The sequence below is a fragment of the Protomyctophum bolini genome (assembly GCF_963924005.1).
Source record: "Protomyctophum bolini genome assembly, chromosome: 17".
NCBI lineage: Eukaryota > Metazoa > Chordata > Actinopteri > Myctophiformes > Myctophidae > Protomyctophum > Protomyctophum bolini.
The window spans coordinates 35,919,237-35,938,569 of record NC_137878.1 but is presented as its reverse complement, the minus strand read 5'-3'; the positions used below and the strand labels follow the sequence as shown (position 1 = coordinate 35,938,569).

Here is a 19,333-nt window from a genome sequence, read left to right as displayed (position 1 = left end):
ATACCTGTTTACTTCAGGACAGGATCCTCCATTTTCAATTAATCTGAACATTTAAAGACGATGCCCACAGTAGATAGAAAAGAGGGCGGGGGGACTTGAAAATGGCAACCTCACAAATGAACATTATTGGCCGTGCAGGCTCCGGTCTTACGGGCCTTTGTCTGATTAGCTCTGGTCCATAGCATTAGAATGACTTCAAACGCTATGGGCCAGAGCTACCCCTGCACATGTGCCTCATGCAGGCACCTTGGAAATTCTGCATGCAGACATAGCAGCCATATATGCTAGGCCTACATGTCTCTCTGTGGATGTCACATTCAATTGGTTCATGCTCCTAAGACATTGTATTGTAAATCTCAAATCTCAAAAGTCTAAAACATAGTTTTACTAACTTGTCTCGTAGGCCTAATTACTCTATAGGAATAGCATTGTCATGTCATAATATGCATATTTCAAGTGGACCTTTGAAAGCATGCATTACTAACGAAATTAGCATATTTTAACCTATAATTAATTGAAATAAATTAGCATATTTTAACCTAAAAAATGTACACTGATTTTACCATTATAGCTTTAACAGAAGGAAGGGTGCTACTGCCTACATGTAGTGTTCTGCATATTACTTATATACGCATATATTTCATAAATGAAGAGTTATTGATTGATTGATTGAAATATTTATTAACAGTTTGCAGAATTACAGTAGGCCTACATTTCAAGCACAAACTCAATACAAAGACTGTTAACTGTGAATGGACGACCCAATTAAGCATTACACTTGTTTACAAGAGGGTCCACCTTGTTCAATTCATCAAAACATTTCCTATTGCCCTGATATAGTTCTCTTATCGTCATGCATCATCATACAATATATATAGGCCCTATACATCATCTCATTCCGGTCAATCACAATTTGCATCCTCACTTTTGTCTTCAATGTTTGTGTTTACACAATGTCTGTGTTTACAAACTCAAAGCTGGACATATAGGAGGTGCTATAGGCCCATCCAAAAAATAAAACAATAAATAATAATAATAATAAATGACGGGTGATCTAACTTGTGTATTTGTCTCTTTGGAGTTTGGACAATTGTTTTTCCCTATATGGCCATAAGGTAGCCTACGTAGGTCATGACTTTCGAAGTTAAACGTTAACCACTTAATACTACAGATCTTGTCAACAATAGACACATTCCATTGACCCGTTTGTTTCTCCTTCCGGGTGAAATTTGATCCTTTTCTGCAGCCTGGTCAAAAACAAGTGTGTTTTAGACGTGATCGAGGTGGGGGCCTGGGGCCCCCGATGATGTTCCCATTGCCCAAACCCACTGAGGAAATATTTGAAAGTTGAAGTCAACTGAAAAGTGTGTAGCGAAAGTAATTTTTATTTATTTTACTACAGACTAGAACTAGAGGCTCTGGCAACGGTTCGAAAGTAACATATGAGAACTAATAACGCCGTGGACCAAAGCTGCAACAGCACATGGGTTTTAATGGGTTTTTTTAGTCACTGATAATACGCGTACAATAACAAGTCATAGTAGAGAGAGAGATTAAGGTAGTGGAGTAAGCTCCACACAGCCAAGAAAGGGGGGCGTCGCCATTTTCTCCGCATGCATGCTCGCATCATGCACCTTTAAATGTAACAACGCTACAGATAAGAACCAATACATTTTGCATTGATTATTGTCACTTTGTCGTACGATTCAATCATTCTACACGCACGCTATTATTCGGTGTAAGCAGTGAAGCACACACACGGCGAGCAACAATGGAAGCTCTGGAAAAAGAAGCACGGGCAACAACACCGTTTCAAGTCGCGATTATGGTCGATTTAATCGAATGCGAGGTGAGCAAACCTGTCCTACATGCAAATGCAGCTTTCAAATAGCGATCCATGGTAATATAGCGTCTATTAGCGTGACCTGCATATATAAAGACATTTGAAGAACTAATGGTGAAATGAAATGATGACATTCCCAGAACCAGAATACTTTCCCCCTAAAATGTTTGTTTGTGATAGTCTTCATCCTGGTTCTAAGCCGAACCAAAGCCTGATGTGCAGAACCGCTTTTGTCTGAACTAGAACTGTTCCAAAAAAGGGTAGATGGCTCGATTCAGGAGGTTATCTCTTTGGATAAAGAGGAGATGCCCCCCCCCCCCCGGACGGTTATTCTGCTGCACGTTATTCTTTTAGATTTCTAGCAGTTTGTTTATATGATGTTTTTGCTGCTTTGTAAATTGCAATAGTAGCCTACTGCATATATGTGTACATGCCAATAATGTTTCATTGAGTATGAATGACCAATCGAAACTGGCCCCAGTAAATTCTGAATCCCCCACTCACCCCCATACACCCCCACTGTATATCTTTTCCCACTTTTTACCTCCTCTCCTCCACGATGCTTTCCTGTTTTTGGCTATATAAAAGTGTATATTTGTATATGTCTCTAAATGTTATGATTAATTGAAAATGATGGACCCTAGTGTAAACAAGTGTAATATACTTTATGGTGTCATCCACTCACAGTTGACAGTTTTTGTATTGAGTTGTACTTGAAATGTACTGTAATTCTGCAAAATGTTAATAAGTACTTCAATCAATCAAATCTAACAAGCATAGGGATGGGCATATGATGTGAAATCTCTGGGCGATATAAGCTGCAATATCCAATATAATTAATTGCTGAGTTGATAACCAATATAAACCGATGTTGATATGATCTCATTCTGTATTAAAAATATAATAATAATGTTATCCATTCTGAAAAAAGGCTTATAAACACCGAATTTGAAGAAAAAAAAACCCCAATGCCTCTTTATTCCAAAACTATAGGGATGCACCGTTATTGAAATGTTGGCCTAGTATATCCCAACCTAAACGGCTTGAATGTATAGTATTTTTATTTAAAAATGTTCCAACTTGTTGAGTCTTTTGAAAGCTTCTCCAGAAAACACTGATAGAATCTGCAATCATCACAAAAGGCTTTTTCATTTATTTTTAATCATTATAAAATAAAATATCTGCTAAAACTTATATGTTATTTTGATATTGATTCGATGCCGATATTGCATTTTAAGGGCACGGCCACTCTACCCCTGATCATGCAATCGATCAATCAATAAATCAATCAATCAATCAATCAATCAATCAATCCATTACATAGTCATAAACAATAACCACTAACAATATGAATCATATGCCAATAGTAATTTTATTGAAATTGCTTGTGTGCAAACCCTGACCGCACACTTTTCAATTGGATAAACATAATTGGAATGATACAGCATTAATAATAATAATAATAATCTGAATTATTTTGTGAGGGTCCATTTGTTACCAACTCTTTCCATCATTTAGCTGCGGACCACCTGGAACCCCCTCAAGGACCACTGGTGGTCCCCGGACCACTGGTTGAGAACCACTGCTTTATACTTTATTATAATGCATTATAATCTGCTTATAACACTGTATAATTATAGTTTTTTCTTTTTTTTTCCAATAATATTTTGATTGATTTTTACATTTTATGACATGAAAAACAAAACAAACAAAAACAGACAACTCAGCTCAGGCATGTTTTGGAACAAAGGACACAGTTATACACATATACCAAAAAAAAAAATACAAAAATAATATACAAATATGGACACATTCAGTTTGGTGCTTGAAAGTCTATTTGGGTTAACAACTCCAGAGAAAATTAAAGAAAATAAAAGATATGCATATATTTACATACATACATAACAATAACATACATAACTTTATCCATCAAGGTTAGTGGCATCGCTTCTGTCCAGGAACCCTATGGTCAAGGTGGTAGCTGTATGATTATAGTTATAAGAGCTTTTTTACAATTACTTATTATAAGGTCAAGTATAATATCTCATAACTTTCGCAAGGATTGTGTTTTTATTCTAGTCGCCTGTACGAACAATACATTATAGCAGGGTTTCTCAAAGTGGGTCCTTCATGGGTCTCACTCTCAGAAACGTTTGAACCTTATATAATTTATTTGAAAATAGCAGATCCACAAGCTCACAACGTGGGATGCATAGCAAGTGGAGAACCAATGCTGATATATTTCATATACCTTTTCCCTCTTCAGGTCTGCAGTGAACACATAAGAGGTTATTCATTGTACCAAATACACCTGGCAGTTTGCCGGGCTCGACACAAGGTAAGGAGCTCAAGCATTGAGTGCAGTTTGCTTGTAGCCTAGTGTACATTTAAACTATTGAATATGTGTGTGTGCTTGTAATGTGTGTTCCCATGATATAACCATGCCTCTGTTTGTAGCAGTGGTGAAAGTGTCCATTTTGACCAGTGAACAGTTTACCAAATAATGCTGTTCAGTATACCGACTAACTTGACTTTCATGCTCTCCTTTTATTCCTGACAGAAAAAGCAACTGAAGGATTTCATCGAATGCGCGGTGAGTAGGGTGAAAAGTGGGACGGGACGTGATAGCAACTTATTACTTAAGTTGCTATTAAATGCCTTGATGTCATATTCGGTCTAATATTGCCTATCATTTTGTTATTAAACCGCTCTGGCGTCTTACATTTGTTTTAAAATGCAAATTTTGGTCATGGGTTGTATAGAGTGACTTGGACTGCAGCCTAGGCCCTAGGGGATATTTCTCATGTTATTTTAACAGGATTAAAAACACATCTTGCAGGAAAAGAGACAATAAGAGAGCTTTACAACAGAACTATTAGGGGACTAATTATTAGAGCATTTGAACACTGATGCCTGCCAGTCACAATGTGGGACATGGTTTCAATTTGTGGGACGCCTGAAGTGTCAATTAAGTGGGTCCTAAACTTATGTTTGAAAGTATTTAATGAAGTAGAATTAGATGAGATTGCTGTATAGGTGTTCCATAGCTGGGCCCCCCTGTATCTGCTGGAGAACTGACACAGACCAGTACGGAACTTTGGGAGATGTAAATGGCCTATACGTGGATGCATAGCAAGTGGAGACCCAATGCTGATACATTTCTTTATATATACTGTATATCTTTTCCCTCTTCAGGTCTGCAATGAACAAATAAAAGGTTATTCAATGTACCAAATACACCTGCCCGTTTGCCGTGATCGACATAAGGTACGGAGCATTGAGTGCAGCTTGCTTGTATGTACTTGTATTGTGTACATTTAAACAATTTTAAATGTATGTGCGTGCGTGCGTGCGTGCTTGTAATGTGAGTTCCCATGATATAACATGTCTGTTTGTAGCAGTGGTGAAAGTGTCCATTTTGACCAGTGAACAGTTTACCAAATAATTATGTTCAGTGCCGACTAACTTTCATGCTCTCCTTTTATTCCTGACAGCCAAAGCATAATTTCTTTGCTCAAGGTAAGAAGCTCTTTATTTTAACACACAACATGTTTGGGTCATCCTGACACAATTCTGTTGCTTTATTGTATTGTCATCTCAATATTTCTATTTTCACATTTTATTCTGGATCTCACTGCCCTTAGCATTTACTTACGGAAAAAGAAGGCAAGTGGGTGCATCAGTTTGTGAGTGCTTCCTCAGCACTCACAAACAAAGGAAACTGAATATAGTTACTATTCAGTTATTTAGAAAGGTCAGTTAATTAACCATTATGGAAAGGATCTGTGTTGAAAAAATGCACAATTTACCCATAAAAATACCAATACAGTGATGTGGAGCAAGAAGAAAAATTCAACAATTTGCTTTCCATAAGAAATATCTCCCACTTTTAGTAGCACCAGCCCGTTTAACCCATTTTGGGCGGGAACGCCTTATGGTGTTAGCATTATGTTGTGCTTTAGCTATTGAAAAATAGCAGATCTACAAGCTCATAGCGCGCCACCGAGTGGCGCGCTACGAGCTTGTAGGTCTGCTTTTTTTGAAAAATCGACTGACATAGAAACATAGCTTTTTCAGAAAACTGTCAGGATATAGAAGACATTTGTAGAATTGTTCCCAGGTCTAAATGTCACACATTTAATTGAAAAGAGACGGAGATCCGAGCACTCACAATATTTAAAAGAGGACAAAAAAACACCAAACAACAGACTCTTTATATAGGGCTGGACCCAGGTGGGACTAGTCCGGCAATTAACCACTTTGAAACAAATAGAAATAACGTGGTACAACTCTTAATACACGGTTGTTACACAAGAACAATCAAACAATCATCAAATCGAAAAAAGGAACACGTGTGTGTGTGTGTGTGTGAGAGGACCCATCATATGGCAACCACACCTAAAGCTATAATACACCATAAACGCAAGGTATGAATGCAACGTTTGATATATTCAATATGATTCTCAACAGTATTAGCTTCTTATAATTGTATGAATTGTCCACATTGCTCTAATGTCCTTCAGGCCAAAACTTTTACATACCTCAAAACGTAGAAAACATACAAGATCAACGATTTTATTAACTGTAGTAGGCCTACCACACATGTGGTTTATCGTCTCACATGTCCTCACCCTGATGTCTAAGAGATCGCCTGGTTGAGCATAGATATGCCATTCGAATTAATAATGCTAATTATTCTATATAGCCAGACACTTCAGTCAGAGTCATGATAGTCTCATGATAACAATGACACTGTTGAGAATCATAGGTATTGAATATATAAAACCTCTCACTAGGGGGGGTGATCGCATCAAGAGACTGAACCAGAGGGAAACATTCTGGATTCACACTGCCTGGCCTGAATGAGGACATAGACTTCCTGTGTTTTTTATAGTTTACTCTAGGCTTTTTATCTGCCTTTAGTATTACTTTTGCTTTTGTCCTGTCCATGTTTTACGGTATATATATATGGTCGATTCTTACATTGCATTCATACCTTGCTTTTATGGTGTATCCAATGTATTTATAGCTTTAAGTGTGTTTGCCATGATGGGTCCTCTCACACACTTTTTTCTATTTGATGTTTGTTTGATTGTTCTTGTGTAATCGTGTATTAAGAGCTGTACCACGTGATTTGTGATTAACCAAGTGGTTAATTGCCGGACTGGTCCCACCTAGATACAGCCCTAATGAGTTCGTTGTTTGATGTTTTGTTAGCCCTGATGAAGACCGGTATAGGTCGAAACATGTCCTCTTTTAAATATTTTCAGTGCCCGAATCGCCATCTTTTTTCAATTGATGTCTTATCCTGATTGATCCACGAGCTCATTTTTACTATTATACTTTTATACCAACGTCTCCGTTGAGGAAATTGTAACATTATGAATAGACATTACATTTCTGTTTGGCTTTTAGGCACAGGGCAAATATGACAAATAACTGAAATATACCAAGATATTACTGCAGTTTTTTATATAATATTTTATACTTAAAAATAGATAGATAAAAAGTAAATAGCTGATCTACAAGCTTACAACACGTCAGTGACACGTTGTAAACTTCAACGTCCTCGTTCTGTTCCTTCATTCCAGGGATTCCAGACTTCATAGACTGGTCTATGAAGTCCATCCGGCAGGCGAAGATGAGTTCTGGAGAACCAGCCAGAACCATTTCTCCATCAGCACGGATGAAGAGACAGAGACGAGTACCCCCGCACTTCCACGACTTTGCCTTGGGTGTGTGGGTTTTTACTGGGGACGTTGGATCCCCCCTTGGAGGGGGGACAGAGTGCCATTCCGACGCACCGCCATTCCGATTATGTAGCTTCCGTGTTGGGTTAGGGACAGGGTTAGTGATGCGGTGAGTCGGAATGGTAGTGCGTTGGAGTAGCAGGCTTCAGAATGCCTGTATGTAATTGCCTCATGGTTGGGCTGTGCAGTGTCATATTCAGTCAGTTGGCAAAAAATAAATCAGAACCGTGTGAAATGAGGGGCGCTCTTGTCATCGTACATCAATTCATCTTAGCGGACATTTGACATTGCTACATAAGGTACATAAGGTGGTCCCTTATTGGCCAAGCGCTCCCACCAGCGGTGGCCGAGTGGATTGCGGAGCGGTCTAGATACCGGAAGGTCGCCAGTTCGAATCAGCGATCCGACACGTTAAAATTACCACCGTTGAAGTGCCCTTGGACAAGGCATTGAACCTCTACCATGAAATGCTCCATGTGGGCCTTGCTGTAAACAAGTATCTGATGCTTAGTCGAGTTACCCTTGGTAAACATGATTTACCAGAACGCATTTCTTCTTCTTCTTCTCCAACATGTGTTTGGTTGCCGATTTGCTCGTTTTCCCTTCAATGCCAAAGGCGTTTAATGTTTTGATGCAATTCAGCAGAATTCTGACGTCATTTCTCTGTTCATTGTCAATGGCAAATATGTGGGGACAAGATTTAGCGGACATTTGACCTGAATTCCCCTTTCATTGGCAAATCTTGAGACGTGTGGGGACAAACGCTGTTTAGATAGTAGTTTGAGAACTGACGTTTAAGACGTTTAAGAATGGGCCATGGACGTTTACAGATCATAACACACAAAGAGCCAATTCTCTTGCATGTAAGATCCAGTTATCTGGCAGTACTGTTTATTAACATGGCTGCACACAACTTCTTTGGTCTAGTACTCAGAGGAGCACCTGGAGGAGTTACTTGGTGCTCCTAAAATGCGGCGACCCGTCTCGCCGGATGGATAAAAGAGGGATGCATGAATAACTTATAGCAAAACGATATTTATTGGATAAGTGGGGACTGGGGAGTCAATGGAGAGTATTGCAACTCTAGATTCATCCCATTATACAAAAAAATCTAGAGTTGCAAATTGCAGCTATAGGTCCATGTGTATTCCAGCCCTATATGCATATTCTAATACAAACTTCTTAATACTTCCTAAGGATAATATGAGCATCAAAGCAATATTTAGATACTTTTTTTAAATTTAAATAGCCGATCTACTAGCTCACAACGTGTTGCAGAGGCGACACGTTGTGAGCATGCAGATCAGCTATTGCCTATTTGTTTAACATACGAGACGTCGTACAGCGAAGCATACGTCAGGCTTCCCTCTTGTTTTTAGCCGAGGCGATGTACACACAGTCAACACAGAGTCAACTCAAGACAGTCAGACACACATGGCTCCTTGGTGCAAAATAAACAGTGTACACTACCCGACTTTACGATAATAAGAGACAGTATGTCGGGACACGCTGTTGTCATGTTGATAAGCTTCATATTGTGCAGCAGTGCCAGTCCGTGAGAGACGGCATCGCACACGAGCAAGTTGCAGCACCCGGAAATCAAGCAGTGATGCTGCATGGAATCCTCCCCATAGAGTGGATCCTCCCTCGTTTGACTAAGGACGCGCTGTGATTAGCCACATTGGCCAGTGCACTTGTGCAAGACGTGCTGTGATTGGCCAGTAGTAGCTACTTTGAGTGGCAGTCAGTGGGAAATGCTCTCGCCACAGAATTTACTAGCATTCTGGCCATGATAATCATTCTGTGCGGCCCCAGCTGTTGGTACGCAGAAGCGCTTCCCGGTGCTTGATTGACAGCGCATTATGAATTTTGACGGCGCATGCGCACTGGCGCACCACTTATGTGCAGCCCTGTTTATTAAATAATTTGTAGAACCAGTCAGTGCAGAGGAGCCTATCAAATAGGGCATGAGGAAATTACCGTATGTCATATTTGTTGCTAAAAGAAAACACCTCTGTCATTATTAAATGAAAATTATGTGGCAGTTTGTGGTAATGTGTAACTAAAACTTTTTTTTCTTCTAGATTCTACTGTTGTGCCATCTCAGGATTCTTCTAGTGGTGTGTCATCTCAGGATTCCGGCGTGTCATCTCAGTCACAAGAATTAAATACAGATTGTCCAGGGGAGAACTCCCGCCCCTCGGGGCGTCCTCTAGATGGTCCAGACATGCTGCCCTATCGTACCAGTGACATTATGACAGTTGACATTGGAAATTACATGTCGGCTGATGCAACATGCCACAAGGAAGCCCAGCGTGGCCGCGGTCCTTCTGCTGAAGCTGTGGAGTCTCGTAAAAGGGCCTATCCAGCACACAACCCTCAGGGGTCAACATATGGAGAAGATGACCCTCACAGTCGAGCTTACCAGCCAGAAGGTTCTGGGCTAGCCACACCAGGTGGAGGTGTTCAAGGCAGGACCTCCATAGATAATTCTCATGGAAGGGTTCCAGAGAATCTTGGGTTGCAGAGTATGAGCATCTTGCCTCTTGGTCGAGATGCCAAGAGGCTGAGGCTTGCCGAAATAGGGCTTGCGGAAGTAAGACAATGGCAAGATTTGCCAGCGGGTGACCCTAGCTTCAGCAGGAGAGGTTCTCCTAAGGGAGGGAAAAGAAGGAAGAAGGCCCGCTTTTCACATGACAGTGAAGAGGAGAGAGAGAGAGCCAACGTGTATGCAGAGTATGTCTTTTTGTTGTTTTTTTAGCCCCTCCTATGCCCAGCTTTGAGTGTAAACACAAACAGTGTAAACACAAACAAAAGACAAAAGTGAGGACGCAAATTGTGATTTGCCAGAATGAGATGATGTATGACGATAGAGACAACAGACAGCAGGGTCTTCTCTACACCGGCCTGACTTCTATTTTGCACAGGAAAATGTTTATATCGTCGAGGTTGGGCAGAAACCTCAGTCTCCATATTTTAACTGTTTATTCATAAATGAATCATAGTAACTACACTTACTACAGTGTCACACAAAATCATCAAAGGTAGAAAATCTTCAAGCTTGAAATGTGGCACGGAGCGTTGCGTTTTGAGTTTGTAGATCTGCTACTTTTCCTGAAAAGTAACAGTTCCCATCCGACAGAGGCGATATAGTTTTATGAAGCACATCATCTTCAGACCCTGTTTGTTTGTTATTTGTCAACTGTTTATTTTTATTTGTATTCCTTCTTAAAGGCTATTGGGAGAAGACACAGCTCCAGTTCAAGGGATGAATCTACGGGATACTACACAAATCCGTGTACCTCAGAGATTTATAGAACAGGTAAGTAAGCCTTGCTGAGCCATGAGGGGCGGACTAACCACAGGTAGTCTATTGTAAAATGCTGCAGTTGAGGAATTATGACTTAATTGATGTGGCATATCATTGTAATGATATCCTGTTCTTTTTTTTAGGGCCAGTACAACACTGAAAGTTACCCAAGAGAGAAAACTCCAGAGTCTGGCAATGTCTATGATGTAATGGTAAGCTCCTGAATCAGTCAGTGCAAAATGCATAAAACAATGTGTGTATTTTACAACTATTCAATTCAAGCAACATTCTTGACTCATGTTAATAGTCTACTTTTAGGAAAATCAATTGGGCTGTAGTTAGGTAGTAGGTACCACTGTACCACTGTAACAGGAAATGACTCAAGCTGAGACATGTGTTGGCTGGTGAAGCCACATTGTGGCGTTTACTTACTGACCGGAAGCATTCAGTATATTTATACCACATTTAGTGCTGCAAGAATTGGCCAAAAATGACGGTTGAATATTCAATTACAATTCACAATTTACATTATAGGCATTTAGCAGACGCTCTTAATCCAGAGCGATTTACAGTAAGCAAGAACAAAACATGATAATACATCAAATACATTAAAATAGAATCATACGCAAGCTAAGAAACTGACTATATATAATATCCATATAATGAAACTATGCGTATACACTATACTGACTATAGAGGGCTATGTCTACAAAAATGCTGAATCTAAATTACATAAATTGAGCATTTGCATACATTTGCATAGTCAGCCCAGCTCTTTATCCAGACATCAAAACTTCACTATTGTAACTCTCTCCTTACTGGCCTACCGACATGTGCACTTAAGCCACTCCAATTGGACCATACCAAAAATCTAAAACTTGTGTGATTTATTTACGAGTTCCTCCCCAGCTATACCTTGTTATACTTGTATTGTTGTTATACACCCTGCATTAAAACAAATAAATGGAATTCCAACTTGGAAGTGATTCCACTATAATCTTTTCACTTTCTTTGTTGTCTACTAGAAAACCATTGAGGTTAAGGACGTGGAGGAGGCTGACTTCCTGAAGCACACACTTTTCAACCTTCTTGAAGCATTCCGAGAGAAGAGAAGATTGGAGAAGGTATGTTTCACCATGCACAGTGCATGCCAATATCTTGCTAGTGGACAATGTGTTAATTTATGTGTATTTCCATAACCTATTAAGACCTGAGACCAATTCTACATATGTCTTCTAAATCCTAAGGTTGTATGTAAAACTTCTGTTGCTATAAATCAATGGTTCTCAAACTTGGTCAAAGGACCCCCAAAATTTGTATTTGGCCGCCGACCCCCATATCAAAATATTTTGTTTCAGTGACCCCCGGAAGGTGGAAGTATAGATTTGAGTTAAAATGTTTGCTTTAAAAGAAAAATATATATAAAAGATTTACAGACATTTTCAAGATAAAAAAAGGCAGATCCATAAGTACACCGGTAGCTGCTTCTTTTCAATGTAAAATGACACAGATGCTTTCCCGGTTTAAAAGATGGGGGAGATTAAATTAATAATCATGTATCGTCCTCCATTCTCATAGCTAAAAAGCCCAGGCCCAGCAGGCATGTCGGCTGATTACCACCGTATGAGCCACGACCAACGTCAACCAGGCCAGCGTGACAGAAACGTCTCAGAAGGTCCTCAAGGCCAACGGACACCTGTACCAGGCCAGCATGAATTCAAAGAAGAACCGCAAGACAGGCATGTTGACAACCAACATGGGGAACTGCAGGAAGCTCGCAGACAGCAGCGAGACAGTGACGAGCGAGGGCAGTTGCAGGATGATAGAAGCCACGGGCACCGCCCTCCTTCAGGCCAACCTCAACGTTGCGCATTCACTATCTCAAATGTGCGTAGTGAGTCTGACATTTCACGTCGTCTAGCCGCTGAAAGCCGTTACGCATCAGATGCCTTCAGATTACACTCCGACACAGACACGGACTCGGGTGAAGATTGGAAACCGATGAGGGGGCCAAGGCCAGCGAGCAGAAGTACTCCATTCCTAGATAGTAAGTAGCAGAAGTCGTACATTTTTATCGTATTTGAGATTAAATTAATGCATTTATACTGTATCTATGCATGTGATGTAATTGATGATGATGATGATGTAGTTACACTCCGACACAGACCCGGACTCGGATGAAGATTGGAAACCATTTAGGGGGCCAAGGCCACCGAGCAGTTCCAAAAATAAAAGTAAGTAGTAGAAGAAGACGACGTGCATTTTTATTGTATTTGAGATTAAATGAGATTAATGTATTTATACTGTATCTATGCATGTGATGCATTTGATGATGATGATGATGTAGTCTATGTATTTAATATGACACCAGATGCATGGTATGTACAGTATCTCTGCATTTGATGTATTACATACAGTATGTATTATTCTAGATAGTCCCCACAGGAATCCGCCATTCTGTGATCGCGGAATTGACCACTGATTTCAAAGCCGTCCGTGGAATTTTCCACCATCCGCAGAATAGCAGAATGTCCGTGGAATATAGTCAGACACCCCCGATTTTACTCCCAGGTTTTTCTACTGGGGATAGTGGGGGAAATTTCGGGAGGAAAAAGGGGTCGTGGAGCGTCCGTATATCATGACACTACCTACTTATTACTACCAGTAGGTAGTAATAAGTAGGTAGTCTAGGTACTATAATAGGGATTTGTACATGGTGAGGTGTTGATGTGTTGTGTTTATTTATGTCCTGAGGGGACATAAATAAGGCGCAGACCAAAACGGTCCGACCTTTAAATAGTTTCTTCTGAAACAGAATCTGTGTAAATGGTTCCTACTGAAACTGAATCCATGCCCTGACTCCTGACAATGACAAATTGACAATGCTAAAGCAGAAAAGAATAAATATTACACCCACATTAAGTATCCTCTAGTCTAAACTGTAGTTACTGTGGGCAGGGTTTGAATGACAACCTTTGCAACCAAAACAAATAATAATAATAATAATCGATCCCCAAAAATTATAATTGGAATCTTTGATTATTCTGACTCATCCATAATTACAATTAATTGTATCTATTTCATGAAAGATTCTACTTATTATTAAAAAAAAGAAATGTCCGCAGAATATTAACTAAGCCACGGAATCAAGGATTGTTGTCCGCTGAATTAGGAATGTTCACCGCGGAATCGATTCCTGTGAGGACTATCTAGACCAGTGCTTCCCAAGCAGTGTGCCATGGAATTTTGTGACAACCACGCTTTATTACTGCAAAATATACAACTATGCAAAAGGTTATGAATTATGATTGATTCAGTGCTTGTTTCACACTCATTTCATATCGTCAAGCCGTGGAAAGCCGTTACACTTCAGATAATTCAGATGCCTCCGAGACGGACGTGGACACGGACGGGGACACAGGCGTGGACACGGATGAAGAATGGCGGCCGATGAGGGAGTCTAGCCCAATGACCCAACCTTTCTTCTATGAGAGAATCCAAAATGACAGAGAAGGAGATGCCAGTGGTGAGTAGGGGGTTCATATGTTTGTTAGACATACTAACAGTCCGACAGGCATTAGTTCGCTCCCAACATGTGTGTCCGGTTGCAAGTAACCCGTGGACAGTTAAAACTAACCTGTGGCTCCCGACATGCATGGCAGGTTACAACTAACCTGTGGCAGGTTAAAACTAATCTGTGGCTTCCTGTGAGGTTAGATTTAGGGTTGGGTTTTGGGTAGGGTGTCAGACTCATGACTGTAGGACTGTGAGTACGTTGGACCAAACACATACACCCGGTGAGAAGATTTTTATCATGTTAATGTATTTATACTGTATCTATGCATGTGATGTATTTGATGATGATGTCGCCTATGTATTCACTATGACAGTAGACCATGGTAACTATGTAACTATGTATCTCTGCATTTGATGTATTACATGTGTGCTTATTGTAAGTCACACTGGATAAAAGCTTCTGCTAAATGTCTAAATTGTAAATTGATTTGATTTTGTGTACATCATATTTACAAAACAACTATCATTTTACTGTGATTTCAGACACAGACGAAGAGTTGGAGGGGCCACTGCCAACGAGACCATCTGTTGACATAAGAGGTAAGAAAAACAATAAGTCAATGAATGGAGTTTATACATTGGAGCAAAACTACCCGTTTGTCAAACTAAAGCTAAAAACCCACACGAATAAAATAAATAAATGTTTATGGCAATTATGTATTTCTATAATTTAAAGATCCAACACAACAACAAAGCACAGCTGCAGAACATAGGTGTGGTGGCGAGCCCGGTGAAAGTCTTCCAACTGCAGATCCTGAGTGGTCTGAAACCAACTGGCAGCCAAAGGACGTTCCTTTCACTGCAGAGCCTGGACTTATGAGTGGTGCTGCTGAACTTGATTCAGACCAACCAGTTGACTTTCTTGAGCTATACCTGACTGATGAGCTGCTCCAGCATATTGTTGATCAGTCTAACAACTTTGCAGCAAGGTTCATTGAGAACCTCGGTCGTAATAGTCTGCCAAATTCTAGAGTTCTTAGATGGAAACCTCTCACAGTTACAGAACTAAAATGCTTCCTAGGGATCTTTTTTCTCACTGGTATCATTCGTAAGCCTTCGCTAGAAATGTACTGGTCTACAGATGAAGCACTAGCGACCCCCTACTTTGGCAAGGTCATGCCTCGCAACAGGTTTCAAATTATATGGAGATTTATGCAGTACAGTGATAGCACATTAGACAATGGAACTGACAGGCTGTACAAGATCCGCCCGGTCTTAGATTACTTACTCTGCAAATTCCGCGAAATGTTTCAGCCAAAAACAAACATTTGCATTGATGAAGGTTCACTTCTGTGGAAGGGGCGCCTTAGCTTCAGAGTGTACAATCCCCAGAAACCTATCAGATATGGCATAAAATCCTACATTCTGTGTGATTCTGAGACAGGGTATTGTTTCAACATGAAGCCCTACTGTGGAGAAGGTGCTCCCATAGCTGACACAGTCATCTTCCTTCTTGATCGCCTAGTAGGTTGTGGCTATAGATTGTTCATGGATAACTTTTACAATTCTGTAGCACTGTGTACAACACTACTTGATCTGAAAACCCATGTCTGTGGTACACTAAGAAAGAATCGAGGGCAACCACCAGTCATTCAAAAGGCTACAGATTCTAATCTGAAAATGGGGGAAACAATCATGCGTCACAATGACGATGTGATGGTCGTGGCATGGCGGGACAAAATCGTAGTGAACATGGTTTCAACATTCCACCAGCACGAGATGGAAGACGTTCTGGTATGGCAGAAAGCCATAAGGGCTAAAGTGCCAAAACCAAAGCCTGTTTGCATTATAGAATACAATGGCTCAATGAATGGAGTTGATAGATTGGACCAAAACCTTACGTACTACCCATTTGTCAGGAAGACACAGAAGTGGACAAAAAAATTTGTATCCTACATGTTTCAGATCAGTTTGTACAATGCTTTTATCCTTTACAAAGCTAAAAACCCACTGGGCGAATGTAAATGTCAACTCACATTCTTGCAAAGTGTCGTAAAGTCATGGACCAGCCGTAAATATGCTGAGTTTGAGGACGATGCGCCTCTACCTAATTTCCATCACAATCCTAGGGCACCACGCAAGGACCCTGAGGACAGGCTGAATGCCAACATGGCAGCCCATGAACTTGTTAAGATCCCGCCGTCCCCAAAAAAGTTGCATCCATGTAAGCGATGCAGGGTTTGCAACAGTAAGTCGCTGCGGAAAGAGACAAGGTACTACTGTAAAAGCTGTGAGGTCCCCTTACACAAGGGACACTGTTTCACACTGTACCACTCAAAGAAAAACTATGCTGATGCTAAGTAAAATGATGTCTTGTGAACTGAGCTAAGTCTGTACATGACATCGATATAAATGTCTGTTCAAAAGCACTGTCTAAGTGTTGTTTGTCATTTGTTTGAAAACCACTACGGTTTAGATGTCTGGTGTGTCACTGAAGCCAAAAATAAAAGGGTCAAATCTCTGTTTTGTTTGAGAGTCTCCTTCACAAAAAAGTGTTTTACACTTGCTTTCTGTACCCAGGTGTTTTTAGTTAAAACAAAGCTATATTCAACTGCCAATAACTAAATAACGTGCTATGATTGGCCAGTAGGGAAATGCTACTAGTCCGTGGGAAATGCTCTCGCCACAGAATTTAATCATTCTGGGTGGCCTCAGCTGTTGGTACGCAGAAGCGCTTCCACGGCGCTTGTTTGACAGCGCAGAATGAATTTTGACGACGCATGCGCACTGTGTGCAGGCGTGGTGATGACCATGGTGCTATCCCTTTTGGACTGAGTGTTTAACTGTACTCTGTTGCTGTTCATACATTTCTGTTTAATAAACTATTCAATCAATCAATCAAAAACATGCGCCCTTGAAACATCGATATGCTTCAAAGCAACTGTATGGTTGATGTAGTTAGTCCTATCACATTCATGTTGATGATTAAAGGACCACTTCACCACTTTTCAACCTATCTTCATATAATAGGTCCTCACTAATAATCTTGAAAAAATGGCGTTCATCGATGGGGAATACAAACTAATAAAAACTGCAGGCTTTCTAGTCCTGAAAAGTTGTAATGCAAAAATGGAAGCCATCGTTCTCACGATAATGAAAATCTAAACATTTTTGTAAACAAATCTTGTTTAAAAATAATCTGCCTAATGATGATGTCACTGGAAGACGGTTTCTAAACTGCCCACAGCCCTCCTATGATACACAGACTGAGTAGAAAAACATTGTGCCATTTTATCATGATTATTAGTGAGGACCTAGTATATGAAGATAGGTTGAAAAGTGGTGAAGTGTTCCTGTTACACAAATAACTTTTAGGCTTCGTAATAAAAAAATACACAGGGCAGATATGAAAAATAACAGAAATAGGCCTATACCAAGACATTTTTATAAATGTTATACTTTAAAAATAGCAGAAATAGCTGATCTACAAGCTTACAATGCGTCACAAAGTGATACATTGTAAGCTTGTAGATCTGCTATTTCAGATTTTTTATGTATGACATTTTTTCAACATTGACACGATTATGACAAATTTGTTGTGATTATCTCAAATAATTATGATTAGACGATTATGAAATTATTGTGACAACCTAGATGTAATCTGATATTCTTTACACAACCCTAATTGATGTTCCTTAATCAAATGCACTTATGAAGACTGATTTCATTTCATTTTATTTCGCACTTTCGTCTTTCATAATTAATTTGTCTTTCATACTTATCTGATACACCCATGATGAAAAGGAGCATGAAGAAGAATACATTCTTATAAATACCTGCCCCCTTTTCACTTAAAAGTTAGTTTACTTTAATGATTGGCACATCTAAACAAAACAAAAAAACAATCAAAAAACAAACAATCAGTAAAACAAAACAAGCAAGAAGTTGAGCAATGACACATGTAAGAAATTATAGCTCTAGCTCTAGTTAACCTATTCGTCGTTTTCATATTGCCTAAATATTTGATTTTTGTAATTTCTTTTAAATTGGCAAATATTTGTACAACCCTTTAGATTGTCCTCCAGAGAATTCCACATTCGGATTCCTGTTATCGAAGGACACATCAGTCTTTGAGTGGTCCGTGCAAACTTATGTTTAAAGTCAAATTTCCTCCTACTGTAGATGAACTGGTAATGTTTTGCTTTTTGCCCTGAACATAATAAGGTTTGTAGCTTCACGTCAAGTTTCAATACTCTCGATTTTATAAATAGACTATTTGTGTGATCTCTATAATGCACTTTGTGCATGATTCGTACTGCTCTCTTCTGTAATAAGTATAATGGTTTTGTGTTAGTCATGTACGTATTCCCCCACACTTCAGCACAATAACTAAGATATGGAGAAATTAATGAAAATTATAATATTCGCATTGCTTCCTTTGCTAGCACATGCTTCACTTTGTTTAAAATAAAAATGCTCTTTGAGATCTTTTTTTGGATAAATAAAATACAAATTAGAAATAAGGCTACATGATGGGTAGGTGGTGGAAACTGGAAAGCCTGGTGACGAGAGGTTGTTAATATGTTGAGTGACTTGCATATAACTAACTGCTACAGTCCGCTTGGAGTGACATATCTTGTCCAGAGGGGGGCGCAACGAGTCCTTGTGACATCAGATATTCCAATGATGTCTGAAGTGTGAACGCAGCAAAGGCATTGGCACTGCACTGGCACTGCACACAAAACGTGGTGGAAACAGAAACTAGTGCCCACCATCAGACATCAGACACACTGTAAAAGTTAGTTTGAAAGTAGAAAGTAGAAAATAGAAATGTGCAAACAGCAGCAAGATTTGTGAACTGCGACAAAATAACTTATAAGAAGGCTAGCCAATGGAATACAACCACCAAGTGGA

General features: G+C 39.8%; 1 protein-coding gene across 2 annotated transcripts; it reads left to right on the top strand.

Moving 5' to 3' along the window:
- Window positions 1–1,631: 1,631 nt before the first annotated feature.
- On the top strand, window positions 1,632–16,915 carry LOC308332140 (uncharacterized protein). 2 transcript variants are annotated; one of them, XM_080787792.1, is made up of 15 exons: window positions 1,632–1,849; window positions 4,110–4,181; window positions 4,404–4,436; window positions 5,039–5,110; window positions 5,338–5,362; window positions 7,435–7,578; window positions 9,678–10,329; window positions 10,828–10,915; window positions 11,047–11,115; window positions 11,929–12,027; window positions 12,482–12,950; window positions 13,069–13,137; window positions 14,253–14,429; window positions 14,963–15,019; window positions 15,156–16,915. In XM_080787792.1, exons 1-15 carry the CDS (start codon window positions 1,772–1,774, stop codon window positions 16,781–16,783), a joined length of 3,732 nt encoding a protein of 1,243 aa, XP_080643918.1. In that variant the 5' UTR covers window positions 1,632–1,771; the 3' UTR covers window positions 16,784–16,915. The 2 variants fall into 2 exon arrangements, with proteins under 2 accessions (XP_080643918.1, XP_080643919.1); XM_080787793.1 differs by lacking the exons at window positions 14,963–15,019; window positions 15,156–16,915 and adding an exon at window positions 14,566–14,700.
- Window positions 16,916–19,333: the final 2,418 nt, after the last annotated feature.